At 47.6% G+C, this 11,427-nt stretch overlaps 1 protein-coding gene across 1 annotated transcript in view; it reads left to right on the top strand.

Annotated features, from left to right (window-relative positions):
• The first annotated feature begins 453 nt into the window (after nucleotides 1-453).
• The window catches only part of PAX2 (paired box 2), an 80,264-nt gene continuing 69,290 nt past the window's right edge, over nucleotides 454-11,427 (top strand). The window contains exon 1 of the mRNA XM_014956162.1: nucleotides 454-592. Within this exon, the coding sequence (XP_014811648.1) occupies nucleotides 454-592 (139 nt within the window). The remainder of the gene's footprint in view (nucleotides 593-11,427) is intronic.

The raw sequence follows: 11,427 nt of genomic DNA, 5'->3' as shown, positions 1-11,427 counted from the left end.
ACAGCCAGCTGTCCCTGGGAGGAATTAAACTGGTGGTACTGGAGGTACCGGAGGAATGGCTTTGGGGTGGGTGGGTGGGCGTTTTTGGAGGAAACGGCATCCACAGACCCCCCCCACACGTGTATTTTTTGGCTAGCTCGGAGGCCGTTAGCATCCAAATGTCACTGAAGTCCCAGCCTCATGCCTGCCGGCCCCACCGGGTTGTGATGTCCCAGGCAGGAGGTTGAGCACCAGGTTTTGCTCCCAGTTGACGGGGGGGCTCCGGGGGGGGAGTTTGTACCTCAGTTTCCCCACCCTGGCAAAGACCGATCCTTCTCAGAAGGAGGTGGGAAGCGATGTCAGTTGGATTCTGCTTCTAAAATGCTTTGAGAATGACAAGTGCTTCGTAGCTGCTAAGTATTATTGCATGACAGAGGCTCAGCTGTGACCCCCCCGTGTTTGATTCCCCCCGCGATGGCATTTGAGCGTGTGGCCACCAAGGCACAAGAGCATTTTGGCTTCACCTGGTTAAGTCTTTCTCCGTCGCTGTTAAAAATTCAGGCCCTGCTTCCCGCTGTTCACCCTTGCGTGGGGCTCCCTAAAACTCCCATCCGTAGGGAAGCGAGCCCATCGTGTCACAGGTCGTAACATTTGCAAGAACAGGACGGCAAAATGGGGGAAAACTGCAGCAGAATGGGAAATAGTGAGTGTATAAGGGCCCGATCCTGGTGGCGCAGAGACTAGCACGAGCTTCGGCACTCCCGTGACTTTTGTGACTCACAAAACTCACAAAACACAAAGAGAGGTCTATGTTCACCATTTAAATATCCGTTTTTCTCCCTCCCGTTATAAAAAAAAAACACCCAGAATTGGGTAAATCTTCTGTAACAGCACATCCCTTACCCGCCGTACGAGCGCAGATTGGAGTTAATCGAACCCTCCGACTCTCTGAGCAGCTTCACATAGATGACAATTTTTAAAACCAACCTAGAAATAATCTGTCTTTGTATTTTCACAAAATGTAGGGTTTCCAAAGCAAAAACCGCATTGGCCCAACGTCCAGAACTGTTAGAGCTACATCCATAAGCAGTTCAACATCTTGAGACTATAAGCAAGGCATTTACAGAAATAGAAGTTATCTGTGTCCCTAGATAGACTGTGAATACTGCACTTCAAAACAGAGATCACCTTGGAATGGAAAAAACCTAATTTTGGTTATTACAAGATTTTCTGAAAATGTATTAATTACATTTTATTTTCCTTCTTTCTGGGGATTAGTATAAATTAACATAGGCTTTCGGGTGAGAGACCACAAAACTGCGCAGTTTCAGTTCCGTTTTTTAAGTCTCCCTAAAACATTTTTAAAATCTGTTTTCCATTAATTATTTTTTTGTGATACGCCAAAGATACGTGCCTCCATTGCACCGACCTGTCCTGTCTGTGTTGCACTGAGGATATCGGGACGCGTTTGGGACGAACTTCTAATTCGGTCCTGAGATTTATCAGAAACTTGTTCATATCGAGCTCATGCAGATAAAGCCTAGATAGAAACTCTGCTGAAAAACATGACTCAACCACCCCGTCGAGAGTCAGGAAAAAAATTAAGTCTTTTGCTAAGGGGTAGTTTTGCTTTAATTATGGCAAAAAAAAGTCTAGAGAGTAGTCAATAAGCGAAGTGCGCCAGAACGGGCAGGATCAAGACAGAGAAGTTCTCTCTGTGCTGGGAGCTTGCCTGTTCCCGTGTCATACAGCAGGCACTGTGCAGCACAAACCTAGTGTGTATGTGCAGATATATATATACACACACATCTAGATGTATATACACGCATATATGTAAACCCACACATATACACAGTGCGTATCATTGAGAAGCAGGCAAGTGATGGAAGCTCTCAATTCCTTAGTAAGCAATTCCTGCTTACTTTAAATCCCTTGAGCCCCAACTTTTCCATCTATGGTGTGGCTCTACACGAGTTCTCCTTTGGTGGCTTTGGGTTAGAATATTTTGGGTGGATCCCGGCAGCGCCGAAAGCCTCGCGGCGGCCGCCTCCTCACTCTGAGCTGGGCAGCAAGACGTTAATGGGAATTTTTGCTTTGTTTTTTGGTACGTACAGTTAGCCTAAGAACACAGGTTCCACCAGATAATGATCACCCAGAAAACCCTTTTCAATAAGAGAATGTACTTTAGTGGGAACAGGACGGAGCACACCACGGACACACGCTCACGGTTCCGCAGTGAGTGATAAAATGGACATGGCAGTTTAATTATTATTATTTCCTGCTTCTCTTAAATTCAGGAATTCCTTAAGAGTCTAGAAAGGCAAAGCAGGACACATCCCCACCTAATTTGTCCCTCTGTCCCAGCTCATTTGGGGCTGGGTTCAGTACTAGGGACTCCCAGTTAGTCCTTCTCCAAGGAATGCTGAAGCCAAAGCATTACGGGGTTCGGTCAGCCTCCCGGATACACTCTGGGTTTCTGAGAGCAGCCCCCCTAACTAATACCCCACGGCAGAGAACAGAGTTTAGTGGATATATAACCTCAGTCAAACCATTAGATATTTTTTTCAGTCATCACTTAGGTATTGTGTATTCATTAATTTCTAGCGTTAAGCGCTTGGGTTGGGGAGATGTTTCCCGTTTCACTATTTAACAATTGACTCATGATCCCTAGTTAAAGTCTCCAATAATGATGTGCTTTTTCAAGATGCATATGGAAAGACACAAAGGTTGACTTGGGTTGTAACGACCAGTGAAACAGACTTGTACATTGAAATATTATGGAGCGTGTGGGTGATTTCAGCGGCCGTGGGCAGGGCTGGAGTTTAGAGCAAAGGACGGCGCATTAGGAGATAAGAGTTCTCTTACCAGTTCTGCTGTTAACTTTCTGGTTGATCTTGGGCAGGTCACCCGCACTCCTTACGTGGCTGCTTTGTCATATGTAAAATGAAAATAGCAGTATTTAGCTACCGCTGTAAAACTCTGTGTGATCCTTCACTAAAAACACCCCCGGAGTTCAACGCGGTAACGGGAAAAGGTTCAAAACTTGGAGCTGGGTTGTTTTCCGTCAGAGGAGGCTTTAGCCCGGGTGAGGGAGATAGAATTGAGCAGAATCTCGATGGAGGTGAAGGCAACGTTTGGAGACAAACAGTGGAGTCTGGCAAAAGGCAGTGTTAGGGCAGGGGCTGTGTCCCACGGGGAAGAAATCACTGTTCTGCAAACCGAGAGTCCTGAGTCACTCTCGCTGGCCTCGCTGAGTCCCCCCCAAAGGACACCCCACCCAAAGCCACCAGAAAATCCCCCCCTCTCTTTCCCAATGAACAAACCTGGAATTCTTGGGGAGACGGGTCATGAGTCTAGGGAGGATTTGGAAGAGTATGGAGTATCTCTAATGGCAGCTTGTTCATAGTGACCCAAAGCACGGCCTGCAGTGAATGGCACAGTTTTAACTGGCAAACGTGTGTGTCACACAAACCTATCACCAGCAGCAGTGTTTAGTAGCCACATGGCTATTTCTCAATAGAGAGGCCAAGGATTGGACTGGCCACGTAGACTGGATTAGCCTCTGGCTGACAACGGGTTGGTGCAAAGTGGGGGTGAGGAAAACTTGTCCGATGGTACCCAACGGGGTTCACCAGGTTCTTGTAACCTGGAACTTCCCCGGGATCCAGCAGGGATCCTCTCACTAAGGTGATGCTGAATCTCAGGTTCCCACTCTGTTTCCCACATCAGGATGTGCTCTTGGGGTAGAAGACTTCTACTACCACACTTCTACCACCACTTGCTTTTGGCTGAGCAAAGAACGGAGTCGGGTCACACAGGGCTTCATTACAAGGAATATACTCCTTGAAATTCAGATTCTTTTTCCGTCAGACACAAACCTGGTATTATCTTCTTTTTATCATTGCAAATAAAGGACAGGCTCATAAAGCAGAGGTTACAGACAATGTTACCGCAGCTGAAAGAGTCCATGAATGCTCCCAGCATTTCTCTTTGTCTTATTCCTCATATCTGGCCACTAGAAGGTTGTGTGGTGGGAACTACAATAAGCCGGCTGCATTTTTTTTCTAATTTTCCTATTGCAGGGATATTAGCTCAAGAGAGGCAGTTAGCAAGTAAAATTGGTTGTGCCTGGGAAGTTTTGAGCTCCCTGTTCTGTGAACCTCGAAGCTCAGAACCGCATCGGTCTCTTTATCACCTAAAAATCCCCGCCCTTCTTTTTTTGTAGAGCCGGCCAGAAAGGTTGATTTTTGTTGGAAGTTAAACGTTTTCAGGCTTTTGCATCTAGTGAGTGATTGCTGCGTTCTGCCACAGAGGTAGCTGCATTTCAGCACTGGGTGAATGAGTCTTACAGAGCTAAACCTCATTTACCAGAATCACTATTATGTGAAAAAACTCATTTGACTTTGGGAGAAAAGAGGAGAAAATATAAGTGGCTTGGCCAAGCGATGATGAAGTGGCGAGAACAATATTGTGATCTGAAGGGCACAGTCCCTCCAACGGGAAAGGAATTATTCACGTTTAAACAAAGCAGGATAGCTGGGAATGAAGGGAGGGAAATAAGAAAGGAAATATTTAAGTGGTAGCAGAAGGTATCTCCTGATAGGGAGGTCCATTAAGTTGTGGAATTGCATCCCATAGGAATTCCTGATTTCTTGGAATATATATAAGTAGATGGCATTAATAACAAGCAAACATACAATAGAAATAATCTCGCATTGGCTAAAGAGATAGATAATGCTCCAGGAGGCCAGCTGGACCCTTTATGATATGATGACATGACGCATACAAAACAAAGTCATGTTTTCAGCAGTATATTGAATATCCCCCCAAATCCATCTCTGATCCTAAAGCCCACCCAAACAAAAGATTTCCATATTACTCGAATAAAAAGACGTAACTTCCAAACAGTCAAACAAGGCTGAGCTTCACTTAGATTAATGGGCTTCAATTAAGGCCTGTTGAAATTCAGACGGAGTCTAAGCTCACTAGTAACTATCAGCAAAATATGGAGGGATCCAACTTTTGGGGAGGGTCTCTATAAATGAAAAGGTGGAGACTTTCCAAAGCGTTGTCATTGGCCCGACACCCGTGCAGTTAACTAGAGCTTTAGGAAATCCCATCTGTGTGCAGATGCCTCCTGATGATGATTATTACTCCTGAAAGTCTCAGAAAGGTTTTGAGTTCTTCTCCCAAACAATCATTCTTTAAACTGAGAGCTAACAGGAATGAGGATTTTTCCACTGTAATCCCAATTAATCTGTTGGATCCCATACACCCACGGCCATATTTACCAGTCCCAACTGTTTAAAAATACCGAGGCAGAGCCTAAATCATGCAATTGGCATAAAAATCCCAAGTACTTGTAATACCATGTGGGTTTGTTTTCACTTGTTTTCTCTTCTCTACCTTAAATTGTTAAAGGGATTTGGATATCTGACTCCCATTAAACGACTTTAAAAACACCTTAACAATGTGGTCCTTTGAGCCTTCAGAGAGCCCTTTTCAAGCCCCCCCCCCCCATCCAAGCACTGGAAACATCCTTTATTAAATGAGAACTGAAATTCTCGTGCTATCACTTGACTGGAGGAGCTGGAAAACCCACAACAAACAGCGTTAGGCTCGTGATGAAATACTAGACAGTAGGATATTCAGCGCTAACCTCCAATTTTCTCTAGTGCCAGTACCTGAGAGCTGATTTTGTAGCACTTACGTGGCTATCTACCCAGCCGAAAATCACAAATCTAATCACTCGCTTTCCAAACTCCTCGGAGTGCACTTACAAATATTCATTTCCAATCAATTTGCACCTGCTAATATTTCCAAGCGCTCGCACGCGATGACAGAGGCAGAAGCAAAAACGCTGGCGCTCACTATTTCTATAGCCATGGCATAAAGGGGCTCTGTGCAGAGAAGCACAGCCCATTGTCCGAACCAGGCACGGCGTAAATCGGAATTTCTTTCGAGAGGTTCTTTTAGAAAATCAGCAGATACACGCGTCTGCCTTTACGCCGTCCCCTCGGCCTCTAGGTTTGTCATTCAGACACTCCTCAAGGCCTCGGGGGTCCTGAAACAAACACCTTGGTCTGGTAAAAGAAAGGAGATGGTTTTGCCCAAGGCCAAGCAGAGGTAAAAGGCAGAGCAGGACTGGAAAAGCCCCCTTCCTGGGGCTGGGATCTGCCAAGACGCAGGCTGAACGCTGGCTCGGCTGCGACAGCCTCTTCCCCCCCCCACCCCTTCCCGATAAGTAGGCATATAAATAAATAAATAAACGGCATCCTAACTGCGCTGAGAACTCAATAAAACAATCACATCAAATATGAGGAGGTATAAATCTCATGTCTGCACAGGTAACCCACTCAATTGCTTTTATTATGGCTCAGCCTGACTCCATTTATTACCATCCGTGGCCTGGGTGAAGGATGTTTGCATGGAGGGTGGTCTCCTGGTGAAATCCTATCCCCGGAGCAGTGACAATCAACCCATAGAGAGGTGGATTTTGGTGGGGAGACCAAAGGCAGATCCATCTGTCTGCATGAAAACCAATCAATAACCCTGTAACTAGACCCCTTGTCGCCGGGAAATGGACAACACAATAGTTCAATCCTGGAGCCACGGGAGAGGAATAGCCGTGGTTGGGGTGTGAAGAATGACAGGATGTACGCAAGGAATGTTTGAGATGGAGGGACAGAATATGTCTGTCCATATAGATATCAAGGAGTGAAGGGACAGGAGGGGTGTAGAGAGTATTTTTATACATATATATATCAGGTTGAAAGGTTGGTGTATTCAGAGGTGCGTATGGAGAAGGAAAAAGCAGAGTTGTACATCGTTTTTTAGTAGGATGTTTCTATGAGGACTGTGAGTGGGAAATGCTCTGGTTGGATGCTACGTATGAGTATCACGGTCCATGGCAGGGAACACGTACCCCTGAGCGGGCACGTAGAGGGTGACACCAAATGCTGGTAGGGAAAAGGAAGCACGTGCAGGAGTTCAATGTGGTGGGGGAAGGATATTCCTTTGTCCTCTGTCTGGCTTGGGATTTATGTGTGGACCGGTTTTGATGGAGAGGAGAAAGAGGGATGTGCCAAAAGCCTGAGCTAACAAGTTCACGGATCCGCTTTCCAGAAAATGCTACGTAGGAAACCTTTACCCAAAGCTCACTGGGAAACTGGGAAGGGAGGTTCTGGTGGCTTCTCTCTGCCAGTATGAAAAATAGAAGTAGGACATTTCTTGCTGCTGTCATCCCCTTGCTTTGCAGTTCCTGTAGCATTGCTAAAAATCTGTATGGCATATTGTTCCTCAGGCTTCTAGCAACTCCCCCAACGTGCACACACACAGATTGCTAAAAATCTGTATGGCATATTGTTCCCCAGGTTTCTAGCAACTCCCCCAATGTGCACACACACAGACAGATATGCCGGAGTTCACATCTATTAATTGTTCTCTCCTGGGGGCCAATTTAGTTTTTATTCCTTTGGCTCCACTTTGAGCGGTTCCTCTTCCTTCCAAGGGAAGTCCCCTCCCCATTTTGCAGGCTCCGAGGCACGGGGTTAAATTTGCTGGGGAGGCAAATTGCATCAAGAATAGCCATCACCCTACTTCGGTGGAGAGGGTGCTCCCCGTGTCTGCAAGGCAGATTGATGTCTGTTCATCAGTTTATAAGAGGAAAAGCAGATGAAAAACTCAGAGGAAACTCTCTCATACCTGTCCGACAGGGTGCCCCGCACCACCTCTAGTTTCCAGGGAGTTTGTATGGTTCTGGCACCAATATTCCTGGAACTAGTCCTCATTTTCTTCAAACTGGGCTGAAACGTGAGGGCAACCTCACTACCCCGCTGCCCATTTCCAGGCTCTCCCTTTAAAATTGTGATAGAGTCTTCGGGCACTAACATTTGTGAGCTTCTTAAAAGGACTGTAGCCTTTCAACATACTCATGTTTCTCTAAAATTTATTTTAAGACCAATTTTTTGGTCATCTGCCTTTAAAAAGAAAGACCACAGCACAATTTAGCTATGTAATAGTGCCTGCTGTTAATATTTGCCCGAATTTAGGCCTTTTCTTGGTTGTTCAAATTTAGACTTTTGAGCTTGAAAAATTACACATATATACATAAATTATACATACACAAAAAATACACTTGTTTGTGAAATCAGTAGGGAAGGGAGGAGATGTAGAAGAGAAAAGGAAAGGAAGGAATAATATTTCTGAAGGAAAGGAGATGGTGTTTTCACACTGAGTGCATAGGGAACGTGTATTTCTGGGATGTGCTACGTACCAACGGGCCAGGGCTGTGTAAGCAGAGGCTTAGTGGAAAATGAATAATGTCACAAAATCCCTCTCCCTGTGGAACAAACAGCAAATTTATCCAGTCCCTAAAAGAGCTACAGGAGAGATGGGGAAGGACTCTTGATCAGGGAGTGGAGCCATAGGATGAGGGAGAATGGTTTTAAACTGAAAGAGGAGAAATTTAGATTAGATATTAGGAAGAAATTCTTTCCTGTGAGGGTGGTGAGACACTGGAACAAGTTGCCCAGAGAAGCCGTGGCTGCCCCATCCCTGGAGGGGTTCAAGGCCAGGCTGGATGGGGCGTGGAGCAACCTGGTCTGGTGGAAGGGGGGATTGGAACTGGATGATCTTGAAGGTCCCTCCCAACCCAACCCATTCTATGATTCTATGAAATTTAGAGGTTTAAAGAGACAACGTTTGCGGTGCTGTCTCTGGCAGATGGACAGCCAGCCATGACACAGAGCTTCCAGAGCTGGTGGAGAGCAGAGCTGGGTGGGGTTTGGGGAGAAAAGAGCAAGAGATTAAGGATGGAGTGAAAGGAGAAGGCAGATTTGACTTGGCCAGTGTCAAACCCAGAGCTGCTGTGGTTTTACAGTGATGGCATCCAATTCCCTTATGTGGCTTTAACGATTTTGGGGTACGTGTGTGCCCGAGTTGGGGGTCTATGCACACGGAGGGGGCAAGGATGGGGAGAGAGGAAGGATATCTGGCTGTGTACGGGTTCTCATGAGGTGGACAAGAGCAGGGAGGAACCCACTGCCTGGGTGGGTTCATGTGGTTGCACGTGGGAGAGCACGTGTACCTTTGTCAAAAGCTGACTGCTGCGATTCTAACCCCCTTTTGCTGATTACATGAATTTTTGTGACTTTCGAATATTTAAAGAAAAATACATGGCTGTGGGTGACCCCACTGTGGGTCTTGGTGCCCAGCGGGCAAAACTGGCAGAGCTGGTGGCACAGGGAGACATGAAATGGCAGGGAACGTGGCTCCCTGATGGATGGGTATGGAAGGAAATGCCCCTGGCACAGTGAAGGGCAGGAGATAAAGCGATCCTGGAGAAATACAGTCTTTAGAAGAGTGGAAGAGGAGGTTGCCATCCCTGTAGGCGAAGCCTTTGTACCTCTCAGGTCCTTTCCAAAAGGAAAGCACCTTCTGCGCCACCTGAATGTGCTCCTGGATCGTTCTGTGCAGAGTGAAGTAACTTGAGCATGGAAACCCGGGTGTGTTTGTGCAGGTAGGCTGCCGAGTCCCCATTGTTCCACCAGACAATCTTCCCTGTAATGGATATTTGGGCGAGACGTGCCCTCTACCCCATGACATGTGTACGAGGAGGAGCGTGGGCATGTCACTAGGGCAACACGTCCAGCTGGGAGTATAGACTTAGAGCAAGGAGGTATTACTGGGCTGTGTGAGCACTAAGAATAGCATTATCCATGGAAACAAGGTCGTAACTCTGCGGTTCCGCGCAGGGAGCCGTAGGGGTGAGCAAAAGCATGAGTAGAACATGTTTTGGGAAGCCTGTGTAGATCTGTGGGGCTCTGCACAGGACTCTGTGTGGCTGCTTCCCTCCAGCAAGGCTGTTGTGTGAACACACCGATGAGCTGTGGCTGCAAACCGATGCGTGGGGGACCGGGCAGCGCTCCCTGGCTCTGTTGGTGGTTCTTTTGGGTGGCCCTGGGCGCAGGGTGATGGGGCAGCCATACCACTAGTGTGTGAGGAGAATGGTGAGATGGGCAGCGTCAGCCACACAGCCACGTGCCTGTGACAGGGTGGCATCAGGGTGGACACAGGAGGCGTATGGCAGGGTGGGAGCACAGAGATACGGAGATGCCACGTACAAATGTGGGGACATTGTGCCTGTTGGGGGTATCCAGTGTATCTGAGGGGATGAGGGGGGTTTACGGCGTGATATATTTGCCAGGGAGTGGATGTGTGTCAGTTCATCTGCTGCACGACGCAAGGAGGGGACACCTGGGGACAGTGGGGGCACAGGAGGTGCTAAAGGAGACATTCCTAATGACAGCCATAGTTTAACGCACTGGACTCTGCCCTTCTCTCCTCTCCTTTCCCCCCTCCCCTCCCACTCTTCTCCTCATTACCCAGGTTATCTTGTTTGGGTTAAGAGGCCAATTTCAACAGACTATAATTGAAGAGTGAAGAGAATCTGATAAGATAAGGAAGGGACATCATTCCTCAAGGGATCAATAGAGGTTTCATGTTCCTCCTTCCCCTGCTGTGTCCCTAACACGCTAACACTCTGTGTCCATGGGCCTGGTTTATTTGCTCTGCTTGTCTGCAAGCCCAGAAAGCAAGCGTGGGAGGAGGGGGGGGTGTCTGTAGCCCCCCATCTGTCACACAGCCAGAGCAGGGGAGGGGGCATAAGGAAGGGACAACGGGGACACCGGCGGTGGTAAGGTCCCCTCTAGGGAGGCAGGAGGAGGCAGGGAGGTGACAAGGCTGATGCCCTCCTGGCTGTGGCAGGAGCAGGGGCTCACAGGGGAGGTGTTCACCTCTGGCCTTTTATCTCGGCGGCGTGCTCTGCTCGGGAAGGGTATCGATAATTTGTCTGGATTTAGACTTGCTTTTCCGAGCGTCCCCGTGCAGAAACGAGCTCAAAGCTTTTCATAAGCGACCTCTCAGGGCCCCCCGGGGTGAAGGAGGTATAATTACCCCGGCCACAAGGAAGGCTGGTAGCCGCTCCTGATGAGGCTTATGTTAAAGATCCGAGGTTCAGGTTTGATGGGCCCAGTATCTCCACAAGCCATTCTAAATAGGGGTTTTTTTGGACCAAAATAGCATGAGAGAATCATAGAATCATAGAATCATAGAATTGGGTTGGAAGGGACCTCAAAGATCATCGAGTTCCAACCCCCTGCCCTGGGCAGGGACACCTCCCACCAGACCAGGTTGCTCCAAGCCCCATCCAGCCTGGCCTTGAACCCCTCCAGGGATGGGGCAGCCACAGCTTCTCTGGACAACCTGTTCCAGTGTCTCACCACCCTCATAGTAAAAAAATTCTTCCTGAGATCTAATCTGAATCTTTTTTCTTCCAATTTAAAACCGTTTCCCCTTGTCCTATCATTACCCTTCCTGGCAAAGAGTCCCTCCCCAGCTCTTCTATAGGCACCCTTCAGATATTGAAAGGCCGCTATAAGGTCTCCC

This window comes from Calidris pugnax, unplaced genomic scaffold, assembly GCF_001431845.1.
Source record: "Calidris pugnax isolate Ruff unplaced genomic scaffold, ASM143184v1 scaffold196, whole genome shotgun sequence".
NCBI classification, from domain to species: Eukaryota; Metazoa; Chordata; class Aves; order Charadriiformes; family Scolopacidae; genus Calidris; species Calidris pugnax.
This window is presented reverse-complemented; position numbering and strand designations above follow the sequence as displayed.